General features: G+C 50.0%; 1 protein-coding gene across 4 annotated transcripts in view; it reads left to right on the top strand.

Annotated features, from left to right (window-relative positions):
* The window catches only part of OS9 (OS9 endoplasmic reticulum lectin), a 310,804-nt gene extending 292,690 nt beyond the window's left edge, over positions 1–18,114 (top strand). For all 4 annotated transcript variants that reach the window (XM_086966442.1, XM_086966460.1, XM_086966451.1 and 1 more), the window contains one exon: positions 16,896–18,114. In XM_086966442.1, coding sequence (XP_086822568.1) covers positions 16,896–17,036 — 141 coding nt within the window. In that variant the 3' untranslated portion in view covers positions 17,037–18,114. The remainder of the gene's footprint in view (positions 1–16,895) is intronic.
* The last annotated feature ends 7,089 nt before the right edge of the window (positions 18,115–25,203 follow it).

Here is a 25,203-nt window from a genome sequence, read left to right as displayed (position 1 = left end):
CCTCTGCTTCCAGCCCACAATGGAATCCTCCTCCGGAGGTGCCTTACAGCCTGAGAAAGTGTCTTCAGCTCAGGAAGCAGAGTTTCCATTCAAAGCATAGATCTCAAATCTACTGCTACTTTAAAGGCTTGCAGCAGCACCGCCACTATCCAGGGCAGCAGCTACCTGTTGGAAGGTAGAATCGATTCAGCAGAACACAGACGGACTCGTATCTGCTGCTCATCAAATAAGACATTAAATAAAATGAGAAAAGAAAGGACCCCTTTCCCATAAGCTGTGTGGGTGAACCAATACATTAAGAGAGTGCTCCCAAGACCGGTATGCATTCACTGTATTTGGAGCAGGTGAAGTCAAGTTGTTTGAATGACATGGTGTGCAGCCAGGACTGCTCTGCACTCTTTTGCTGTCAGGGGTGATGACAGAGTCCTGGGTTGTGAGTATACCCTTGGGTGCCAAAACATGTAGCATGTTGAATCAGGAAGCTGTTGTTTAGTGTCCCCTGCCCCTGCATTGCAAAGGAAATCTGCATACAGAGCTTTCATCGAACATTCATCTCCAATCAACGTATAAAGCAAAGCTTTATAAATGTGCGGAGAATCGGGCAGTTAAAAATACGCATAGTAATAAAGAACATTGTGCGGCACCTCGATTGACCCTGCGCCTAAGAGTCATGCCGTTAATAGTCCTTGATTGTCTTACAGGCTCTGGTCATTACTCCTCCTGTATCAGGACTTCACTGGTCTAGTGACCACTTTCACAGAGTTGTAGGTAGAATGGGAGTGGTTTATCACTTGTCAAATGTAAACCGTTGTAACAATTTTAAGGTTGGACAATTCTATTATTTCGTTTCCAACGCTTTGCACTAAGTGCTTTAGTTGTTAAAGATTGAGTGCCTGTGCCCAAAGCTCCGCTCAGGAGCCTGCTGCTGCTGGCGCTATTCAATGCCAGCAAGTCGAATACCAAGGCTGCATAGTCTTCAATTCACCTCAATTCATGCAATACCTCACACTTCCTTCCCCTTTTATCTCACTCTTGCAGGCTTCTGCTTTCTCCTTTGTGATGGTTTTTCTATATTTCTCTTTTTCCTGCTGTTTTTCCCTTTGTGTGTTTTTCTCTCTCATACTCTTAGAAAATGTTTGATCAGGAAAAATAAGAGCCTGTCCCCCAAGAATGAGTGCCAGTAGGCTTCACCAGCAACCACCAGGTCAAATTAAGCACTGTCCGCATTTGTACTGTCCTCCCTCCCTAGTACACCGCCCTTTTTTGCTCCTTTCCACATTTACTCAACATTGGTGACTGGTGATCTTTTTTAAAGTGGGGGGACTAAATCCTTGCCCTAAATCCTACCTCCAGTGTGTCAAGCCCAACAATCCATTATTAGAGCCCCTCTGCCACGTCGTCAGCAAACCTTATCCTAAGAATTACATACAATATACCACGAAAACAATTTTCCTATGGATGTCCCACGCTCCCATTGGGAGCCCCCAAATGTTAAAAATCACCTGTAGCAAACAAGAGCCAGTATTTTTCCACACAAGCCCTCAAGTGGGTAAGGGTGTGCTCTGCTACACAGGCTCTGCCTCTCTCTTTCCTCTGCCTAATCTTCATATTCTGAGGAGGCAGGGAAAGAGCGAGGCAGAAACTATGGATTAGGACATTGAAATGTTGATCATGAGGCCTATACCAGCTTTTATAGTTCACTTGTGAATAATTGTTTTCAATGGAGACTGCAGCTCTTAACATTCCAATGTTATCTTGATTGTGAAAGACCCTGAAACCAAGTTTACAGGCCCTGGCCTGCAGCTCATGCCTAAATAAGGGAGAGGGCCTTTAACAACCCGTATAGCCGAAGGCAGAATGACTGTAAGGCTTTTAGAGCATTCCATGGTCTGAGGGCAGAATGTTGTAAATAAAAAATAAAGAAAAAGACAAACCTTGGAATGTTGGAACCGAAGGCCTACACAAGACATTATTGGGACTGAGCCACTCCATTGTGTTCGTTGGAGCGCTCAACATTCCGCTTGTGAGAAGTTAGCCTGGTATATGATGTCCACTAATTCTAGTGGGCACCTTGCACCAGCCTAATCGACCCTTATTGATGGTGGTTGTAAAGTCAACCTCATAGAAAGCTATCCTAGGGGTAGCAATGGCCAGCAGTCCGGCTAAGACTACAGTAGGCGAGTTAAGCATGTTGTTTTACCAATTATAATCCCTTGAGTAACAAATGAAAGGACACCACACAAGGTATATATCAAATATATATGCATTTAATCTACACACAACGCCTCTGCACTCTTTATGAGGTCAGAGGTAAAAATACAATACAAGTCACGCAATTAATACACAATAAGTTGCACAGTATACGTTATGCCCTAGGGACCTAACAAACCATATACTAAAGAAGTGGTATAAGAACCACAAGAGAATTAGAAAGCAGGCCTGGGGCCTGTGGAATCGCTGGGTCTACTCTAATCGGCCAAAAGGTAGGAAGTAGGATGCCCACGGGAGACTCGTGCAGTGTCTAAACACAGGCGCGGGTTACCATTGATTTTCTATGGAGAGCGTAAAAGTTACAAATATACAAGTTAAGGACACTTCCGGATGGACTAGGATGGAACCCTTTTAAACTAGGACACTTCGAGAGTCAAGACCCACGTGAGCACCAAAGTACCCGTTACACCTCACCCAGGGAAGCAGAGTGCCTAGGTGTCTTTTTATATCGGGTTTAGTCGCCGTTTTCTGTGGAGAGCTGCAAAGAAGTACTGGCGACCAGAGGAAAAGTGTCCGGGTGGATCGAAGATCTGAAGAACCTGAAAGCAGAAGGGACAGAGTCTGGGTCACTAGCCAGTGACCAGGAAGGAACCAGGTGATGTCGGGCGATTTCAGGTGAAGTCGTCGAACTGGTCTCTTCAGCCACCAGGTCCAGGAGACATCAGCAATGACAAGGCGCTGGATTCGAACTGTGCCACGATGGATCTAGTTGACTGTGGTGTCGGTATCCGGATTGGACCCAACAAGCCTAGGCAACCGCAACCCGCGCAGGATGTCGAGTTTGGCTCTGTTGCAGACCAGCAAGGTGTGTGGCGCTTCTCCTTTTGCAGGGAAGCTGGAGCAACCAGGAAAGCGATTTAGTTTCAAAATAGAGTCTTCAGGGGGCTCACTAGCCAACGGACTAGGAACCGGGAAGACGCGTCGAGCTCAAATGCAAAAGCGGGGCCCACGGAACACTCACTGAGTGTGGGGGCCTGGGCTTCGGTGCAAATGGTGCTCGGGCTGGGGCTTCAAGCACCCCAAAGCACAACTTCGAGATACCTTGTTGAATGTGTGCAGCTTGCACAATGCAGGATGTCCAGGAGTTCCGGTCCCACGTCTCTCGTGTCCGCCACGTGTCTCAGCTTTGCTGTGGATGTGGGTCGGGGTCAGAGATGTCTGGAAGTCTAGGTCCTGTGTCGCAGATTCTTCGGGATCCGGCGGTAGCCTCGAAAATGCAGACCGGCAAAGTTGCTGTTGGTGCCCGTTTGAACAGGGTGGTCACTCCTTGACCACAAGGGAGATATCTTCCGTCTTCCAGTCAGAATGGAATGTCGAAGGTCCAGGATATGTCTTTCAAAGATTCGTCTAGGGTAATCTAAAGTCCTAGGGACACAGCTCCTATACTTATACTAAAGATGGGGACTGGACTACCTGGCTAGGTCCCTCCTATGGGTGGACTTGAGAAAGGGGCGGTTACACCCCTTTCCCTTTGTCCAGTTTCGCGCCAGAGCTGGGGCTGTATGCCCCAGCAACCCGGTTGAACTAGTTTGAACTGGGCTATGCATGGAGCACCTTGTGTGCCCCAGGCAGTGTCTGTAAAGCATTCACTGAATGCAGCCCTCCCTGCCCCCAATGCACAAAACCCTGTCTGCCTCCCGGATTGTCGAGGCGTACCATAGGAGTGACTTATGGGTGTATATGTGTCTATTTGTATAGGTAGATATAGGAGTGATTACACCACCTTACCCAGGCTGTGTGAACAGACCTGTGGTGTCAGTTTGGAAGGCAAACGAGGGGTGGCACAATACATGCTGCAGCCCCTGGTAGGCCTAAGGTGCACCTATGCCCTGGGTACCTATGGTACACTATACAGGGGCTCACAAGGGTGACCCAGTAACCAATCTGGTATGCACCTAAAGCACATGGTATCAATTTAGAGAGAGAACAGCTGGGCTGTGGGTCTGATTGGCAGGCCCACAGCCACACTAAAGTCGAAAAACCAGAGAATCACAGCAAACAGTGGGGGTAACCATAGGAAGCAGACCCTACTCTCCTACACAAGCCCCCCCCCCACCCCCCAAACACAAGGACATTAAACTAACCTTGACCAGTTGAGTCTTCATGTTCTAAGTGGAAATATCTGGAGAGTCCACCTGCATTGGCATGGTTACTCCCAGGTCTATGTTCCACTGTAAAGTCCATACCCTGTAGGGAAATGGACCACCGGAGCAATTTGTGATTTTCACCCTTCATGTGTTTTAGGCATAAGAGGGTCTTATGGTCTGTCTGAACCTTGAAGTGAGTACCAAACCAGTATGGCCTCAGCTTCTTCAGTGCCCAAACCACAGCAAAGACCTCCCTCTCAATAGCTGACCAACATTTCTCTCTAGGGGTCAGCCTTCTGCTTATAAAAGCTACTAGCTGGTCTTGACCATCTTTATTCAGTTGTGAAAGCACAGCACCTACCCCAACTCAGAAGCATCTGTTTGAACAATGAATTATTTGGAGTAATCTGGACTTTGCAGAATTGGTGCAGTGCACATGGCCTGCTTCAGGTCATCAAATGCCTTTTGACAGCTGACTGTTCATTGAACTTTCTTTGGCGTTTTCTTGGAAGTTAAGTCATTAAGGGGTGTCACTATGGAACCATACCCTTTGACAAATTTCCTGTAGTACCCAGTCAGGCCCAAGAAAGCTCTGACCCGAGTCTGGATGGTTGGAGCAGTCCAATCCATTATGGTCTGGATCTTGCTCTGCAATGGTTGAACCTGGCCTCCACCTACAAGGTGGCCCAAGTATACAACCTGGCTCTGCCCTATCTGGCACTTGGTAGCCTTGATAGTTAAGCCTGCCTTTTGCAGGGCCTCCAAAACATTCTTCAGGTGGATCAGGTGATCTTCCCAAGTGGAGCTAAAGACCGCAATGTCATCTAGATAAGCTGCACAGTAGTCATCCAGACCTGAGAGGACTTGGTTCACCAACCTTTGGAATGTGGCAGGTGCATTTTTCAGACCAAAAAGCATCACCACAAACTGATAATGGCCACCAGGGGTTGAAAATGCTGTCTTTGGCTTTGCATCCACAGCTAGTCTGATCTGCCAGTAGCCAGCTGTCAGGTCAAATGTACTCAAAAACGTGGCAAATGCCAATCTGTCAATGAGTTCATCTGCCCTAGTGACAGCATTGAGACCTCTGTAATCCACGCAAAACCTCATCTCTCTCTTACCATCTTGGGTGTAAGGTTTAGGTACCAGGACTACTGGACTGGCCCAAGGGCTCTCTGAGGGCTCAATGACTCCCCAAGTCCAACATCTTTTGGACCTCTGTCCTGATACAGTCCCTGACATGATCAGCTTGCCTGTAAATCTTACTTTTAACAGGCAGACCGTCCCCAGTGTCCACTACATGAGTGCACCTGGTAGTCTGACTTGGAGTCAGTGAAAACATATGTCTGTAGGACTGTAGAACTTGTCTGCAGTCCTGCTGCTGTTGGTCAGTGAGGCTGCCTGCCAAGGCTACACCATCAACTAAACCATCATCAGGGTTCTGAGAGAGCAGGTCTGGGAGAGGGGCACTCTATTCCTCCTGTCCCTCATCAGTAGCCATGAGCAAGCCCATGCCTGCCCTGTCAACATATGGTTACAGTCTGTTGACATGAAGCACCCTGTGGGGGCTCCTGGGTGTTCCAAGGTCAACCAAATAGGTGACTTCTCCCTTCTGTTCAACAATAGTGTGGGATCCACTCCACTTGTCTTGGACAGCTGCTTGGGCCATAAGCTCCAACACCCACACTTTCTGTCCTGGCTGGTAAATAGCCAGCACAGTCTTTTGGTCATGCCAGGCCTTTTGCAATTCCTGACTAGCCTCAAGGTGTTTGGATGCCTTTTTCATGTACTCGGCCATCCTGGAGCGGAGACCAAGTACATAGTCCACAATGTCTTGTTTGGGAGGTTTGAGAGGTAACTCCCATCCCTCCTTCACCAGACAAAGGGGTCCTCTTACAGGATGCCCAAACAGAAGTTCAAAAGGGCTGTAGCCAACCCCCTTCTGTGAGACCTCTCTGTAAGCAAACAAAAGGCAGGGCAGCAGGATGTCCCATCTCTGCCTGAGCTTTTCAGGGAGACCCTTAATCATGCCCTTTAAGGTCTTGTTGAATCTCTCAACTAAACCATTGCACTGTGGATGATAGGTGTGGTGAACTTGTAGTTCACTCTACACTCCTTCCACATTGCAGTCAGGTATCCAGACATAAAGTATGCACCTCTGTCTGAGACAACCTCCTTCGGAATGCCCACTCTTGAGAACTCCCAGGAGGGCTCTTGCCACAACAGGTGCTGTTGTGGTCGTAAGGGGAATGGCTTCTGGGTATCTGGTGGCATGATCCACTACCACCAGAATACATCTGTGCCTAGAGGCTGTTTAGGGATCCATTGGTCCAACAATGTCCATCCCTACACGTTCAAAGGGAACCCCCACCACAGGTAGTGGTATAAGGGGGGGCCTTTGTGGTTCTGGCCGAGATGTCCTGCAAGGGGAATATCATGGGCTAGTGTGAGAAGGAAGCCCCTGAATGCCAAAGGTTTGACCAACCTCCTAGAAGCACCAGACTTGGGGACTCTAGCCTCTGAATACAGGAGCCCTTCATCCCAATAAGTCATATGGGTCCCACTAGCATTCCCTGCAGCCTCAGCAGCAGCTTGCTGTCTGAGGGGTTCAAGAGAAGGGCAATCCAACTGTGTCGGCCTCAGATCTGCCCTGGAAGGTCCCCCTGTCCCAAGAAACTCAGCCTGATCAGGCTCAAGTTCTTCTAGGACAGTTCCTTCCTGGATCTCACAATCGGCTTCCTCAGAAGTCTGATCCTCTTCCTGAGGCAAGGGGGAAGGAACTGCCTTAAACGACTGTTTCTCCTCCTGAAAGGTAACTGGTCAATTGTTCCAGAATCCAGTGCCTGTTCAGTGGTGCAATTTCTGACCTGTGACCTAAACAGCAGCAAGGACATGTGCTGATATCCCTAACATTTCTGCATGGGTCCTATACTCCACTTCAGCCCAAGCTGAAGTCTCCAGGTCATTTCCAAGCAAACATTCTACAGGGAGGTCTGAGCTAACCACAACCTTTATGAGGCCAGTTTCCCCTCCCCAGGAGAAATTAACAATTGCCATACTGTGAGTGGTAGTGACATTGCTAGCATTGGTCACTAGGTAATTTTCACCTAGTATGATCTGTCCAGGGTCCACAAAGCTGGGCGTCACCATTGTGACACTAGCACATGTATCCCTGTAGGCCTGAGCCACGTTGTCATTAATTAAAGGAGTTTGTCTGTACTTGCCCAAGTTAATGGGACTCGCAGTAGAGGACATAATTATGTCCCCATCACAGATCAAAACAGCTTGAGTTTGTATTCTGAAAAGGCCTGAATCCATCTCAATTCCCAGGGTTAACCCTACTACACCCTTCTGTTGAGAACCACCACTTGGAGCTGAACTAGGGGGAGCAGTTGCCTTAGGGGCAATGGTGGCTGGAGCTGCCTCCTTGGTCAGAATGGAACGTCGAAGGTCCAGGATATGTCTTTCAAAGATTCGTCCAGGGTAATCTAAAGTCCTAGGGACACAGCTCCTATACTTATACTAAGGATGGGGACTGGACTACCTGGCTAGGTCCCTCCTATGGGTGTCAGTAAAGTCAAGCGCACACAACGTTGGAAAGTTCCTAAGTTAGGTTTGGTGTATCATTAGATGAAAGGATAAGATCAAACTCCAACTATTTTTTGTTCGTGTTTGTTTTATTTATCCGGTGAGTATTCGTTTCATAAGAAAACCAGCCGACACGTGTTTTGTCAACAACGGGGTAGACCCGTGACTCTTCAGGGCTGTTGAGTAAGTGTGAAGACTGTATCGTGGGACCAGTGATATTTCCAACCCGGTCCTTATCGGGTATGAGTATCGGTAAGACGCGAGAGGAAAAAGTTATCCATGCGTCAAAATAACAGTACGATGGCCAGGTCCGCCGCCGGTTGTGCAGTGGGTCACCAAGGGCAAGCAAATCCGCTTGTCCAAGTTAGTTGGCTTGAAGCCGTTTTGGGAGGACGGAAAGTGATCTGCAGGTTCTCCGTGTAAGCGAGACGTCACGATACAGTCTTCACACTTACTCAACAGCCCTGAAGAGTCACGGGTCTACCCCGTTGTTGACGAAACACGTGTCGGCTGGTTTTCTTATGAAACAAATACTCACCGGATAAATAAAACAAACACGAATAAAAAATAGTTGGAGTTTGATCTTATCCTTTCATCTAATGATACAACAAACCTAACTTAGGAACTTACCAACGTTGTGTGCGCTTGACTTTGCTGACATTTATACAGGAGGGATAGTCCGTCTACCCCTCCCTTTCTCAGGGACCAGGGTTATCTCTGATCAAGAAGCACCAACCACCCCCCCCCCCTTCTTTCTGTATTACTCTCTAACCACTACCTGTAGTGCGCCATCATATTTCTAGACACTCTTTTAACCCTTCGCTGACCCTCCTATGGGTGGACTTGAGAAAGGAGTGGTTACACCCCTTTCCCTTTGTCCAGTTTTGCGCCAGAGCTGGGGCTGTGTGCTCCAGCAACCCATTTGAACTGGGCTATGCATGGAGCACCTTGTGTGCCCCAGACAGTGTCTGTAGAGCATTCACTGAATGCAGCCCTCCCTGCCCCCAATACACAAAACCCTGTCTGGGGAGGTTTCAGCATCTCCCTGGACAGGAAACCTATTGTCCAGGACTCCCCTGCCGGAGTTTCGTCCAGCAGCAGGAGGTCAGACTTGTCTGTGGCAGCAGCATCCATTTTGTGATGCTGATGCTCTGTTTAACTTTAACCGGGTAAAGCAGTTACTACATGTCTTCTCCCGCTAGAAGGGTGGAATGCTGCCCCCGATGCCAGGACTGGCGGGGGGGGGGGGTAGTATTCCAAAGTGTTTGACACCTTACACACCATGTTTTGATAAAGCCAAACCAAAGTTAGCATTAACCGCGAGGATTATAACGCACTTAAGAGTATATGGTAGGGCTATATCATAGAACAGCTATAAGGAGATGGTTCCGAAAGCTGCAGAGGGGCTCAGCTCATGCTAGGGCACCCTCTCACATAAAACCAAGCACTCTGCCTCCAGGATTGTCGAGGCCTACCATAGGAGTGACTTATGGGTGTATATGTGTCTATATGTATAGGTAGATATAGGGATACTATATCGAAGTAAGGGGTGATTACACCACCTTACCCAGGCTGTGTGGACAGACCTGTGGTGTCAATTTGGAAGGCAAACCAGGGGTGGCACAATACATGCTGCAGCCCCTGGTAGGCCTAAGGTGAACCTATGCCCTTGGGTACCTATGGTACACTATGCAGGGGCTCACAAGGGTGACCCAGTAACCAATCTGGTATGTACATAAAGTACATGGGTATCAATTTAGATAGAGAACAGCTGGGCTGTGGGTCAGATTGGCAGGCCCACAGCCACACTAAATTCGAAAAACCACAGAATCACAGCAAAAAGTGGGGGTAACCATAGGAAGCAGACCCTACTCTCCTACACCACTACTCTAATATAGTCCTGTATCCCATTGTAGCAGCCCATACTGGACATTAAAGACCCACTCCAGAGTTATAGACCTGAGCCAGAGATGAAAGCCTATAACAAGAGGCTGGGAGTTTAACGGCTAATATAATCTGTTCAAGCGGGCTTTAAGACTGTTAGAATATTCCCCTCCATGAGGGTTGAGTGTTCTAATTAAAAAAGAAAAACCCTTCTGGGAGTATAGGTTTTTAAACCCCCACAACCTAACTTTGTGCCATAGCATAGAAACAGGTTAGTATTAGATTCCTTACCTTAGAATATCCCTAGGCGTCAGACTGGATCCGGAAACTTTTGCGTAGCAGTATCCTTCCTCGTGGGTAGGTGTCGTCTGTGGCTCCGCGTCCGTCGTCGGCGTCGTTGGCGCCGGAATGACATCGCCGGAGTACTTAGACGCTGCCCTCGCGCGCGGACGTCAGTTCTTCTTTTTCCCGCGCCAGCAAGCACAGACCCGGAAAAAGTGGTACCCTTAGTCAATTTTTGACTAAATGTTTTCGATCCTTTTTGATCCCTTTTCAAAGTCTACACGACTCCGACGGTGCCGGTAGGATGCCCGGGTTTAAACCCTGCACGGATTGCGACCGACTGATGTCGGTTACTGACCCCTATCGCCGGTGCCTGCACTGTCTGGGCTTGGACCACGACGACAAGGCCTGCCCCGTCTGCCGGGCCCTGATGTCCAAAGCTAGGTGGAAGCCGTCCCGTAAGCGGCTCGAGCTCCGGCAGTCAGCCCCGTGCCGCTCGAGGTCCCGGTCCGGACGGAGGTCGAGGGACCGGTCGCGGGGTCGGAGCCATCATAGCTCCGGGAGTCGTCATCGGTCTTAGGGCTCGAAGTCCTCCGGTAATAACAAGAAGTGACCCCCCCCCCCCCCCCCCCCCGACGCTCGCGCGACGTGGCCGGGGGTTCCGGTGACACCGCCCACGCGGCTCCGTTCGAGTTGCGGGCGTCGCTGCCTGCTTCATACCGTCCGGTCCCTGTGCAGAACGCGACGCCGGAGGAGATCGAGCGCTTCCTCATGGCCATGAGGTCGCTCTCTCCTCCGTTGGGTTCCGCAGCGCCTTCGGGCCCAGCGGTCCCGTCTGGGGGCCCCAGCAGGTCGGGTGCTACGTCCCCGGCGCCGTCGGGTGCTACGTTCCTGGCGCCGTCGGGTGCTACGTTCCCGGCGCCGCCGGCGACTTCCGTCCCGGCACCGCTGGGCCCCACTAGATCCAGTTCCGGATCGGGGTCGTCGCCGGTCGACCTGACGACCTCACCGGCGCCGACCTCCAGGTTGTCCCCCCTGGTGCCGTCTTCGGGCGGTGCCGTCCCCAACGCCTCCCTCAATCCGGTTCCGGCGCCAGAGCGGCCCCGATGGGCGCCGCTCTCGACGCGGCTTGGGGATTTCTACCTTAACGAACCGGCCCCGTCCTTTGACAACCCTGTCTATCAGGAGATGGGTGACGAGGAGTGTTGGGAGGGGTCTGAGGACCCTCTGGCACAGGAGTGTCAGTCTCAACAGGACTGGACAGATGAGCTTGGGGATGCCAGTGGTCTGGACACTTCGCCAGACACTGGTTCTGTCTCCCCTCCTACCGTGGCTTCGGAGGAGGGGGCTACCTACAGTGTGGTGCTGATGTGGGCGGCCAATGCCTTAGGCCTTGAGCTCCCCATCGCGGCCGTGAGGACTAACCTCCTCACTGAGGTCCTTAAACCGCAGTCCAGCTCGGCTGAGCCTTTGCTGCTGTTTAATGAGGCCTTGATGGACGTTCTTTTGGGCACTTGGTCCAGGCCCGCTACAGGGCAGCCTGTAGATAGGAAAGTGGCCAGACGCCACCGCCCGGCTCCGGGTGACCCTTGCTTTCTGTCCACCCAACCCACCCCTGAGAGTCTGGTCATCCAGGCCTCTAACTCCCAGACCGCATTCTTGACGGCTCCGCCCGATCGGGAATCCAAGAGGTATGAGCAATGCGGTAAAAAGGTATTCTCCTACTCTGAGTCTGGGACTGTGGTCTGCCAACACTGCATGCCTCTTGGGCCGCTACACCCACTCTCTTTGGGACACGGTTGCAGACGTGCTGCCACAATGTCCGGTGGAGGTCCAGAATAAACTCGCCCAAGCCCTTGCGGAGGGTCGAGATGCAGCACGTTATTCTATCCGGTGTGGGCTGGATACCACAGACTCACTGGGCAGAACGATGGCAACGACGGTGGCGATTCGTCGCCTCACCTGGTTGAGGTCCGCCAACTTTTCGGCTGATGTCCAGAACACCCTTATGGACATGCCGTTTGATGGCCGTCGCCTCTTTGGCGACAAGGCAGACCATGCGCTTGAGCGCTTTAAGGACTCCAGGACTACGGCCAAGTCCATGGGCCTCTCGGCCCGCGCCAGCGAATGGGTGCCTTTCGCGGCCAAGGAAGGGGCGCCCCCACACGTGTTGCCAGCCACGCACCCCAGACTACCATCCAGCACGGTGGCGGCCGTGGAAACCTTCTTGGCAGCGGTCGGGGACTACGGCGAGGCCAGTCTACACCTGCCCCTGCAGCATCCGCCTCAAAACCCTCCTAGTCCGTGCTTTCAGGCCCATGTGACGCCAGTGGGGGGGCAGGGTTCGCTATCACCACTTCCACTGGCGCACCGTCACTTTGGACAGGTGGGTGCAGCAAATCGTCCGAAGGGGCTACTCCCTCCCCTTCGAGGCGACCCCTCCAGTCATGCCACCGCAATACCACCGCGTGTCGGGGAATTACTAGACACTTCTACAGGAGGAAATTACGGCCCTCTTGGTCAAGGGGGCCATCGAGCGCGTTCCTGGGCCAGAAGTAGTGTGTGGTTGAGACTCCCACTACTTCCTGGTACCCAAGAAGGGCAAAGGGGGCCTACGCCCTATCTTGGACCTTCGGAACGTCAATGGCTTCCTCCGGAAGGAGACGTTCAAGATGCTGACACTGGCTCAGGTCTTAGCTGCCCTGGACCCAGGAGACTGGATGGTAGCGTTGGACTTGCAGGAAGCTTATTTCCACATCCCCGTCCTGCCAGCGCTACCTGCGGTTTATGGTAGGCCACAAGCACTTTCAGTTTACCGTGCTCCCCTTCGACCTTACCAGTGCCCCACGGGTGTTCATGAAGGTGATGGCGGTGGTCGCAGCTCATCTGCGCAGGTTAGGGGTTTCAGTCTTCCCCTACCTCGACGACTGGTTGTTGAAGGCGGGCTCGCCCCAGACAGTCGTCAGCCACCTCCAGACAACGGCTGACCTCCTGCACCAGCTGGGGTTTTCCATCAATGTGCCGAAGTCACACCTGTGTCCCTCTCAGAAGCTCCTCTTCATCGGAGCGGTTCTCTACTCGGCGCAGTTTCGGGTTTATCCTCCCGAACTGCGGGTTCGGGATATTCAGGCTCTGATTCCGATCTTTCAGCCTTTATCCCGGTTCTCTGTCAGGTTGACACTTCTGGGGCTGATGGCCTCTTGCATCCTTCTGGTGCATCCCGCCCGGTGGCGGATGCGGGCTCTGCAGTGGGACCTGAAGTTTCAGTGGGCCCAGCATCAGGGCAACCTGTCCGACCATGTCCGCGGAGGGCACTGCGAGACAGCTGCAGTGGTGGCTCACGGACCGCGATTGGATCAGCGGCAGATCCCTCTCCCTACCCCATCCGGAGCACGTAGTTGTGACGGACGCGTCCCTCCTAGGTTGGGGAGGCCACATGGGAGAGGCGGAGATCAGAGGCCTCTGGTCTCCGGCTGAGTCCGGGCTCCATATCAACCTTCTGGAGTTGCGGGCGATTCGTCTAGCACACCAGGCATTCCTCCCCTCTGTTGGGTGGAGTGTAGTGCAGGTGTTCACGGACAACACCACCGCCATGTGGTACTGCAACAAACAGGGCGGGGTGGGGTTGTGGACCCTCTGCCAGGAGGCTCTGCGCCTCTGGCAGTGGCTGGAACATCAGGGCCGTGACCCTGGTAGTTCACCACCTGGCAGGTTCTCTGAACGCCAGGGCGGACGAACTCAGCCGACAGTGCATGATGGATCACGAATGGCGTCTGAACTCTGACGTAGTGCAAGGCCTCTTTCTGCAGTGGGGAGAGCCTTGGTTAGATCTATTCGCCACAGAAGAGAACGCGCAATGTCATCAGTTCTGCGCGTTGGAATTTCCAAGGCGGCACTCGCTCGGAGACGCTTTTCATTGCGAGTAGAGTTGCGGTCTGTTGTACTCCTTTCCGCCTATACCACTTCTGCCCAGAGTGCTGAAGAAGATCAAGCGCGACCGGGCCCAAGTCATCCTTGTGGCTCCAGACTGGGCATAAAAGGTAGTGGTATCCCGAGCTACTCAGTATGTCTGTCGATCCCCCGGTTCGTCTGCCTCTTCAGGAGGACCTTCTGTCCCAGCAGCAGGGGACGGTCCTCCACCCGAACCTGTCCAGTCTCCACCTCCATGCTTGGATATTGGGCGGCGACAATTGAGGCCATTTGACTTGCCTCCAGAAGTCTGTAATGTAATTCTGGCAGCCAGGCGTCCCTCCACAAAGTCGGTATACGCCTGCAGGTGGAACAGATTTGTGGCATGGTGCACAGCAAAGGCTGTGGATCCTCTCTCTGCCCCTCTTTCTGAGGTTCTCCTCTTCCTTCTTTCTCTTGCCCAGCAGGGCTCTGCTCTGGGCACTATCAAGGGCTACCTTTCTGCTCTTTCAGCCTTTTTAAGGCTCCCTGATCAGCCTTCTTTGTTCAAGTCCCCAATTGTAAATAGGTTTTTGAAGGGCATCACACACATGTTCCCTCCTGTTCCTTTCGTGATGCCTCAGTGGGACTTGAACCTTGTACTTACCTATCTGATGTGCGCTCCCTTTGAGTCACTTCATAACTGTCCTCTCCGCCTTCTTACTCTGAAGACTGCTTTCCTGGTTGCCATCAGCTCTGCCGGGAGGGTGAGTGAGCTCCAGGCTCTTTCTTCCAAACCTCCTTTCCTTTCTGTCCATCCGGACAAGGTTGTGTTGCGGACAAGACCCGTCACAGCCTTCCACATCGGGCAGTCCATCACCTTGCCCGCATTCTTTCCGCCTCCGCATCCCTCAAAAGAGGAAGAGCGGCTCCACCGTCTGGACCCAAAACGTGCGCTTTCATACTATCTGGATCGCACACGCCAGTTCCGGGTGGATGACCAACTCTTTGTTGGTTACGTGGGCGCTAAGAAGGGACAGGCGGTGCACAAGCTGACCATCTCTCGGTGGGTCGTCCGGAGGGATGGCTTCTTTGGCCGTTCCGTCCTCCAGGACTTTCTGGTGTGATTATTGGTTTGCAGACCCACCACCGGGGTTGGTATTGCTGGGGTATCTATTCTAAGGTAAAGAATCTAATACTAACCTGTTTTTTTCAGATGAACAAGTTACTTACCTTCGGTAACAATATATCTGTGAGAAACAGTAGTTAGTATTAGATTCCTTACTGCCCCACCCATCCTCCCAGTTCTGCAAACGGATATCTAGGTTTAAGGTCATCCCCTTTCAGGGCCCTAGTTTCAATGGCACCAGCTTTGGTTTTTAACATTGCTCTGCGTTTCTGGCGCGGAAAAGCTGTGTATAAGAACTGACGTCGGCGCGCGAGGGCGGCGTCTAAGTACTCCGGCGACATCATCCCGACGACGGACGCGGAGCCGCAGACGACACCTACACACGCGCAAGGGTACTGCTACGCAAAAGTTTCCGGATCCAGTCTGACGCCTGGGGATATTCTTAGGTAAGGAATTTAATACTAACTACTGTTTCTTACATTTAAATCGTTACCGAAGGTAAGTAACTTGTTTGTTTAGCAATTACTGCTGTGTCCAGAGCCAAGGCAGTAACTGTCAAACATGGACAGTAGGAGCATGAACGGAGGCTGACGTCAGTCCCTGATTCTCCATCTGATCTGCCGAACTGCTCTTCTTCATTTGGTAGGGCAGAGGGAGGCTCGGGCGCTGAGGGACTTCTCCCCTCCAGCGCTCCATGGCTCTAGTGTCAGGAAGGGATGAAAGCTTGTTGCTTAAAAATCAGTTTTGTAAAGAGCAGATTAGGCTTTTTGGCGCCATGCCCCCGAAACTGGACATTGGCATGGAACTGAAATACACAAATAACATGGTAACTAGAGTGAAGGAGATATTATCAAAGGAAGTTCACTTAGCTTGGACTAAACTGAGGGAGAAGGTTGGCCGGAGATAAAAAACTACGAACTCATTGGCGGCATAGCTGTAAAAAACCTGTAATCCCTGTTCAGTAGACAACTGCTAGATCGGTGGACATCCTAAGCCAGTGATGCTCTCAATTCAAATTGTGTGACACTGGTGTACCAGTAGCCTGCAACGTTTTTGATTGGTACTTTACTCTATAGTGATTGCAAAGACTGGACATGGACAATGCAGGGGATCGAGTCAATGCATCGGATCGAGTCAATGCATCCCAGAATGGCCTGGAATAACATATCTGACCAAAGTAGGATCTCACCCTTTGAAACCTACAAAATCCGTATTAGGCAAAAACTTCAAAGATCCTTAACCACTATTCTTGTCGAAGGACAGAAATATAGACGAGTGGTCGCAAAGAGATGATGTTTAAATAAAAAATCGAAGATGGAGTTGAGATTCCCTTTGCCATGTGTTGTGTTTGTTTCTCAATGCAGTTTATTATATATATATTTATTTGTACTTCTGCAAAAGTGTAAATGCTCTTTTTTTTTGCATCACATTTTTAAAAGCTGCAAGGTAGAAAATAATTTCTGAAGAAATCCAAAAATGCAAATAGATGAATTGGAAAGCAGAATATGTGTACCTTCACTTGTGGTCATCTTTCAGTACCTAATAATCGGGTCAGTGATTTCCCACAAATTACACAAAAGTGGACTCTAAGAAATGCAACGACATAACATCTAAATGAGTTAACATTTTCTGAATATATGTTAACAAAATATTTAATAAGTAAATGTTGAAAGTAGTTAACAGACCTTTATTGTCCATTGAATGTTGTGATCTATTCATATATCTTCCGCTCCTCTGACTAAGCAGAGTTTTGTGATCCTCCACAGATCCATGGAACAGAAGAGGTTCACAAGGAGAAGAAGCGGCAGCAGCAGCTTGAGGACAATTACCGGTTTGTTTGGGATCACAATGCGGACGATGCCAGAACGTCAGGTGGCAACACGGAGTCTGATGAACTAGATTTTTGAATAGGACAAAAAGATCCCAGAAAGTAAAAAAAACCTGAGACATTGTCCCATTGACTTCCTTATATTCTGTCTTAGTCTGAACGGGTCTCCACTTGTACGGTCCCTGCAGAAGATTCTACCTGCGTTTTCCGAGTAATAGCCCTGTTCAGCGAAGCTGGGATTTGTGGCTTTTCTACGCCATCAATGAGCTAAATCTTTAAATTAGCTCAGTGTGCAGTCAGCCTGGGTGTGAGCTTGTTGCAAGATAGAAAAATCAAATGTTCGCATAATCTGCTTTTTGTGTGTCTGCAGGTGATTGAGGTGTGCGTTTGTGCCTGAATTGATGGTGTGTAGTTATGCAGGTGGGACTTTCTGTCCTGGAGTTTTGTGATCTGTGTTGACGGGACAGTATGCTGACATTGCAATAGTTAAAAAAGTCGATTTGCACTGGACAGGAGCAGTTCTATAGAAAAAAACAGCCCCAAAACAGTAAATAAGCATTTTAATACAAAATATTTGAAATTCCCCTATGCATAACCCACCTTGGCTTCCTCAAATTGAGGACTGTTTTTATATGCTCTAAAGTTAGGTCACTGATTTGTCCACGTGACATACGAACATCCAACAGATTCAGATACGATACGGGTCCCCTTTTAGTAGATGCCATTCAGAAGAATGCGATTCCAATACAAAAAAACCCAGAGAGATACATTTTGCCTCTTCCTTCAGAAGTACTGAAATTAGACAGTAGTAAACATTCCAGAGAAGTGCCAGAAATAAGTGTTCTATGGAACAATTCTAGAGGTAGGGTTCTTGCAGAGCAATAATAGATGTGAACAGTAGCAGGACTGTCGACAAATGTAGGGCGATACATGAAAGGAAGGCAGGTACAGCTCGGATGCCTAGAGTTTTTCAGTTAGCTCCCATTTTGAGTGTTCTCTGGGGTTCCTGCCACTCCTTAATCACCCTGTTCTTCAGAACGTTGTCAGTGTGGTCTACTGGAGAGCTGAGCATAGGAGTTATTGCATGGTTTCCACCAATGCATTGCAATTATGAACTGGTGCAAAAGATTTCAATAAAAGCGTGATTTGATTTCTCAGTTGTGTTTATGACTCTGATTTCCAAGGGGTTGGGCGATGGTGGATGCTTTTTTATGTATTGTGCACGTTTGTGGAGCTCCCATTTGATGCTCAGCAAGCGGGTTTCAGCATTTTGATCTTACACCATGAGACCACGTGCATTCAGATACTTTTACACCAAAATATAAATGAAACCTCTCATTCGGGTGAACAGGGATTCTTTTTTTGCTGATTCAGTGTGGGTAGTGGTTAACACAATGCGGGTGGATCCTGTATCCAGCTGTGATGCCTTGGAATTCATTCCCTTTTATTGGCAAAGTGTCGAGTTTCCAATGTTGCCCTATTAGAACAATGAATAAGAAAGACTCGGGGAATGAGTTTCCCTCTGGGTTCAGGTCTCAATGTAATTGTTTCCTTGTCTCTGTTGTAACTAGAAGGCTTTAGAAAGCCATGCAATTTGGAAACTTCTTTCTAGTCTCTGACCGTAAGAGCCTCCTGGAAAAACATTCGGATTAGTTTCCTTTTTCTCTGGCCCTTTGGAGATCATTCAATTACAAACGGCATCCTTGTCTCTGACCCTTGGCACCCAGTACTTGCTCTTGTAATGTTATTCCTCTATTTAAATATTACTAGTGTTTCCTAAATATAACACACACCACAATTGATGGTCAGGATGCAGAACAATGTCATACATTCACCCCAGTACAGAGATCTGGGCCTAAATCCATTGTTTTTTTGCTCACCATGCCATTCCAGTTTGAACCCAGCTATATGCAAATCAGTCTTGCTCCTATGCCTCATGGGAACAGTCCAGTCCGAACTGCCAGGCCAGGTTCTCCCTTGACTGGAAACAAGCATTCTAAGACCGGTTTCAGGGTTTCACCCCTCATCAGCCAGGATAGCTTGACTCCAGTGGCATGGAGAGCACGGGGACCCACGTCTGGGCATATCCGTCCCACTCGGGGTGACAAACGCAAAAAGAACAATTGATGGACAGAATGCAGAACAATGTCATACATTCACCCCAGTACAGAAATCGGGCCTAAATCCATTGTTGTTTTGCTCACCATGCCATTCCAGTTTGAACCCAGCCCGAACTGCCAAGCCAGGTAATCCCTGAACCGGAAACAAGCATCATGGGACCGGTTTTGGGGTAACACCCCTCTTCGGCCAGGCTAGCTTGAATCCAGTGGCACAGTGAGCAAGGGGTCCGTGTCTAGGCATACCCTGCCAACTTATAGCAAACACCCAGTAATTGCCCTGCTCTGGGGATCTGAAATTCTCAATGACAGACCCTTCTCCTCAGAGCTTAATGGTGTAGACAACCTCATTTCCTAAACACAATTATGATTCTTTTCCTACCTCTCTTTCGGATAGAGAGTTGAAAGGGTTGAAGCTATGGGTAAGAGGTCTTTTTGCAGGGATCCTGGTTCTACATTCAACTAAGACTGTTCTTTTGGCCCAATATTCCCATGCTTGGTGAGTATTTGTTCCCAATTTTCTTGAGCACCTTCAGGATTTTGCAGGAGTGGTACTTCATGGTCATGATGCAGCAAAGCGAACATGCACTCTGATCTAGACCTGATTGAGCTGCTTCCTCAGTCTCCATCTGCTGTCACACCTGTATATGTACCACTGGATGTTAGGGGATGCCCAATTATTTCTAATGGACATGCCCTCTGATGGCATCCTCCTTTTTGGTGATGTCAGATTCTGCACAAAGCACTGTTAATAAGGATGGGCCATAGCTCTAACATTGACCCCTGCTTCCCTGACACACCTGTTCCATCCAGAGTATCGCAAATTCTAGGCATACTTCAGGGGCATGCCCTTTCAAATACTTGAGCGTTCTCTGCCTGTTCAGCAACCCAATGATCTTTTCTTTCGACAGTGCAGAGAGCACAATGTTTCTCATGAGTGTAGACATCAGCAGCAGTAGTGCCCTTTTCCTTTTCCAGCACCTGTAGCTAAGCCACTTTAGTCTATCCTTAAAGAATACAGGGGAAGAGTGTGCTGTGACTTTGAACAATGCCAGAACATCACTAAGGGCCACTGGACTTTGCAAATCGTGTGCAGGGGCTAGGACTTTGATTTAAGGACTCCCCTCCTCGATCCTGCCTTCCTTCATAGCCGCATTTGAGTGTCATACTCCTATTCTGCAGCAAGAGCTCCCCTCACTGTTGGCAAACATGTGATGGAACTGGTGCCAGTAGCCAAGATAGGTCACAATTGCTACTGGCAGTATTTCCTTGTTTCCAAGAAGAGTAGGGGGCCTCTGTCCAAATACTTTACAAATTGCCTCAATGGTAAGCCTACTACTTTAGTTCCAAGATTCTAGTGGATTAAGTAGTGGTTAATTTGGGGATTGCTTCTGTTTCACCCTGATGAGAATTGTGGTTGCTGCTTGAGTAGGGTTTCACTCCCCCTTCAACCAGTAACTCAATTTCCATCATTGTTGTTCAGCGATGAGATATGGACTTTTATTTGTTCAGTGCCATACAGTGATCTTGTATTGCACTAAAATCCCAGATAAATAATTTGATACCATTTAGAGTTTCTTTTAAATTCTGTTTGATTGGCTCTTTATCCAAATTCACTCTCATTCTACATGACTGTCTGTGGCCTCACCTGTAAGTATGGAGTTTAAGCTTGCCACCATGGATGTTACACTGTGGCAGAGCTCAAGTAGTTTTGTAAGTAAAAGGGACTTCCAACCAAGAATGGCACCAAGACATTGGAGCTTCAGAAATCTCTGAGAGCCTGGGCGGAGGCTCACCCTTTGCTGACAGCCACAAAGGATGGGGATGTAAGAAGATGATCTGGAGGAGCAGTAGCAGAGCCTGGATGCAATCCCCGAGATGCAGCAATTAGGTGAGGTGAAAACTAATCTCCGGAGTTGGATCTCTGTGCCCTAAGGGAGAGCAGTGTGTCTTCACAAGGCCTGTCGCCAAAAGAGAGATGGACAGGAAGGCTGAAAGGAAGTTTAAACCACAGATGGGCAATTTTAGAATGCAGGAAAAGAAACTGGCCATGGAGGCCAAACAAAAGAAGGCAGAGAGATCCTTGGCAAGAGAGAAACTCGCCTTGGAGGCAGAGAAGAGAAACATGGCTCATGAAAAGAGGCTCAGAGAGCTGGACATAAGAGCTAGGCAAGTGGTGTCCAGCAATAATGGTGGAAGATGACATCAGCATGTGGCATGAAGCATTTAGGGCTGCTCTTGTGATACATAGGGTCCCTGAATAGGATTGGTGGCACAGTCTCTGGAGGCACAAACCGAGTGAAGGGAGGGTTGCCCTGATGACCCTAGAGAAGGAAAACCGGATGAGGTAATCCCCACCCCCCCATGGGCACTCGTGGCAGAAGCTTAGGGACAGCTGGAACCTGCCCCACCAGTCCTGGGTAGATTGTGTGGATTCATTTGCAAGGCACTGGATGGTTAGGTAAAGGGCAATGAAGTGAAGGATTGCCAGGGTCTGTACAGTTTGATAGAGAGCACATGTTCAGTTTATTTTCTTTTTGCATAGCTGTGCTAACACCTGATTGATATTAAGCTCACTGACCCCAGAGAACTTACTAAGGTGGGGGACCGCTTGCTCTCAGCACCAGGGTCTACAAGAAGGGCTATGGGTGGGGATCACAAGGGTGGGCAAGGTCCTCACCTGAAGAAATAGCGGGGAGACACATTAAAAAACAGAAGTGCTTTAAAGGTCCCCAAAATAGTTCCTCAGGACAAGATTCCCAATCCCCACCTGTGAAAAAGAAGATTGGGTTTCCTGACCATACATTGTCAGTGAAGTTCACCCCTAAGTGCTATGAATACCATCAGGTTGGGCACTTCAAGGGTGATGCCAAGTGGCCCAAGCTGGCACAGCACCCACTGATGGGCAGACACCGGGGCTGTCTAGTGTAGCGCTTGGAGAGGAGAATTCCCCTGTTAGTATGGGGAGAAGTGCAGAGGTTACCCTGGTGTCCCTGAGTGACGGAGAAATGTTGCCAAGGGCCCACATACCTAGCAGCTCTAAAAAGAACAGGCAGTGAGTACCCATCAATGGGAAATGAGTGGAGGCTCTGAGAGACACAGGAGCCAGCAAGACTACTGTTGGGTGTCATCAGGTGTCCTCCGAGCAGGTAATCCCTAATGTAGTTCATTAGGATGTAGTCTCCGACAACCATGAGTCACTACCCAGTGGCTCTGGTTCTCTTTAAATGAGGGTGGAGGGTCTCTGGTTCCTTGAGGGTAGCTGTGAATCCATCTATGCCTGTGGATTGTCTGCTCAATAATGACCTTGAGCACACCATCTGGAAAGAGGTAGAACTCCGGTCCAACCTGGAGATATTGGGATCACCTGAGTGTGTGTTCCTGGCCACATGGTCCATGGTTGCCTAGAGGGTAGCCAGGAGAACGTGGAGTCTGAAAGACTGGCCCAGGTACCTGCCCAAAAGAGTTAAAGCAAGGGAAATCCGCTCCTGAAACTCCCACAGTCCGGGATGAGGTTGAACCTGAGGGTGAAACCCCGGAAACTACAGGGGATGACACTGCCACCCTGGGAAACCAACCTGAACTGACCAATTAGCAGAAGGAAGGAGGTCCTACCTGGGAGGAATCCTGCAGAGCGAGGGAGTGCTCTACTCTCGAGGGCTTCTACAACAGGCTGAGGCCTCGACAGCAGGTGACATCTCTGGTGATCACCTGATTTACTGGGAGAATGGTCTCCTCTACAGCAAGCCTAAAGTTCCTGAGCCTGGTGCAACCTGTGTGTTGCTGGTCCCGCAGTGCTACAAGACCTTCCTACTTGAGCTGGCTCAAGATTATCCCTTGGTAGACCATTCAGTGCTGGATTAGGCCTTTGGCTGGCTTTGCTCCCACTCTTACTGGCCCTGGATGAAGGTGACCTCGGAAGCGTTCTGCAGGTCATGTACCATTTTCCAGGCCAGTGGGAAGTCAGGGAGGAAGCGCAAGGTACCCCTAGTCATTGGTACCCCCTTTGAAAGGGTGGGCATCAACATTGTTGGGACTCAGGACTCAATGACAGCACTGGGCAACTGGTTTATCCTGGTCTTGGTGAACCATGACACCTGATATCCGGAGCTTTACCTCAGCGGACAGGGACAGGGTATTTACCCTTGTGGGGTTTCCCAAAGAGGTAGTATATGACCGTGGTGTCAACTTCATGTCAGCATACATTACGTCTGTGGAACGAGTGTGGGGTAACCACACCCTACCACAACAAAACCTATGGGCTTGTTGAAAGGTTCACCAAGACCTTCAAATGCATGATCATGGGCCTGTCAGAGCCCTAGAGGTAGAAGTGGGATTTTCTCTTGCCATGCTGGTTTGCTTACCAGGATGTACAGCTGAAGGGGGTTGGATTCAGTCCCTTTGAACTTTTGGATGGTCGCCCTGTCAGACGGCCTCCGCTTTGTTAAGGAGGGTAAGGTAGAACCTTTTCATGAAAGTTCTTCAGGATGAGGTCAAATATCTCCTGCCCTCCGCACCCAGGTGAAGGGATTCTGGAAGAAATGGAAGGAGAATCTTGAAACCAGCCAGGATGTCATGAAGCTCTGGTATGACTAATAGGCCACTCTGGTCGTAATTCAGCCTAGTCAAAAATTGTGGGTGATTGAGCCTGTGGAGCCCAAGGACCTACAAGACCGAAAGCCTGGGCCCTATGACGTGAAGGAGGGCAAGGGAATGTCACCTATTTTGTGGTTATCAAAACTCTCAGGAACCCTCTATGGATCAGAGGTGTAAGAAATTGGGTTACTGGTTGAGGGGGGTTGAAATCCCACTCAAGCATAAACCACAATCCTTGTCCCGCTGAAGTCACATGCAAACCCTAAATTAATCTGTTCTCAACCCCCTGATAGTTTGGCATAGAGCAGTGAGGCTTAATTTGGAGGCAATGTGTTTATGCAGTACTTCAAATGGTAGTAAAGTGAAAACCAACACAAGGAAAATCCCACACCTATTTAGAAACATAGTCAATTTAAATAAATAATTAAGATAAAAATGACAAAAATCCATTCAGTAGAACCAAAAATACATTTGAAAGATTTCTCTGAACATAGTGCCAAAAATCACACAGTGCAAACTGTGGATATCTGATCACACTACACCAGGACAAAGTCACAAGTTAGGGCCGGCCACGATGGAGTGTTGGCTGGCTAGAGTGACCCAGTTAGTCCTTCTGAACAAGAGTACCTTAAATCCTGGTTTTCGAAGCGGTTAGGATCAGAGATGCGTCTCGCAGCATCATTTTTGAGGAGCTGCGAAGCTGGGATTTGAGGTCCTGCGTCATCGCCAAGGGGGCTTGGGATGCGAATTATTGCAATGAGGAAGCTCTGCGCATCAGCTGGTTCCAAAGAAAATGTTGTGGCTTGCAATGTGGAGTCATGTGTCATCGTCAACCGGCATAATCCAACCTACCTGCAGTGGTTGGGAAGCCGTGAGGGGAACGGCCAAGCGACTCCTTCACTCCACCAGCCGTGAGGGAAACGGCAAACGCAACGCTCCTACAGGGACGCTCCTGGACTTACCGGGCACTGTGAACTACACCACCCAGCAGCCCCGGGACCTGGCGCGCTCGTGACGCTACCGCTGCGCCTGCAGGCGCTTCAAGAACGCGGAGCACCGAGCGTGTTCTGGGGGCATAATCCAACCTTCCTGCAGTGGTGGGGAAGCTGTGAGGGGAACGGCCAAGCGACTCCTTCACTCCACCAGCCGTGAGGGAAATGGCAAACGCGACGCTCCTACAGGGACGCTCCTGGACTTACCGGGCACTGTGAACTACACCACCCAGCAGCCCCGGGACCTGGCGCGCTCGTGACGCTACCGCTGCGCCTGCAGGCGCTTCAAGAACGCGGAGCACCGAGCGTGTTCTGGGGGCATAATCCAACCTACCTGCAGTGGTGGGGAAGCCGTGAGGGGAACGGCCAAGCGACTGCTTCACTCCACCAGCCGTGAGGGAAACGGCAAACGCGACGTTGCTACAGGGACGCTCCTGGACTTACCGGGCACTGTAAACTACACCACCCAGCAGCCCCGGGACCTGGATCGCTCGTGACGCTACCGCTGCGCCTGCAGGCGCTTCAAGAACGCGGAGCACCG

The sequence above is a fragment of the Lissotriton vulgaris genome, chromosome 1_1, assembly GCF_964263255.1.
Source record: "Lissotriton vulgaris chromosome 1_1, aLisVul1.2, whole genome shotgun sequence".
NCBI classification, from domain to species: domain Eukaryota; kingdom Metazoa; phylum Chordata; class Amphibia; order Caudata; family Salamandridae; genus Lissotriton; species Lissotriton vulgaris.
The sequence above is the reverse complement of the archived record's forward strand: the minus strand, read 5'-3'. Positions and strand labels throughout refer to the sequence as shown.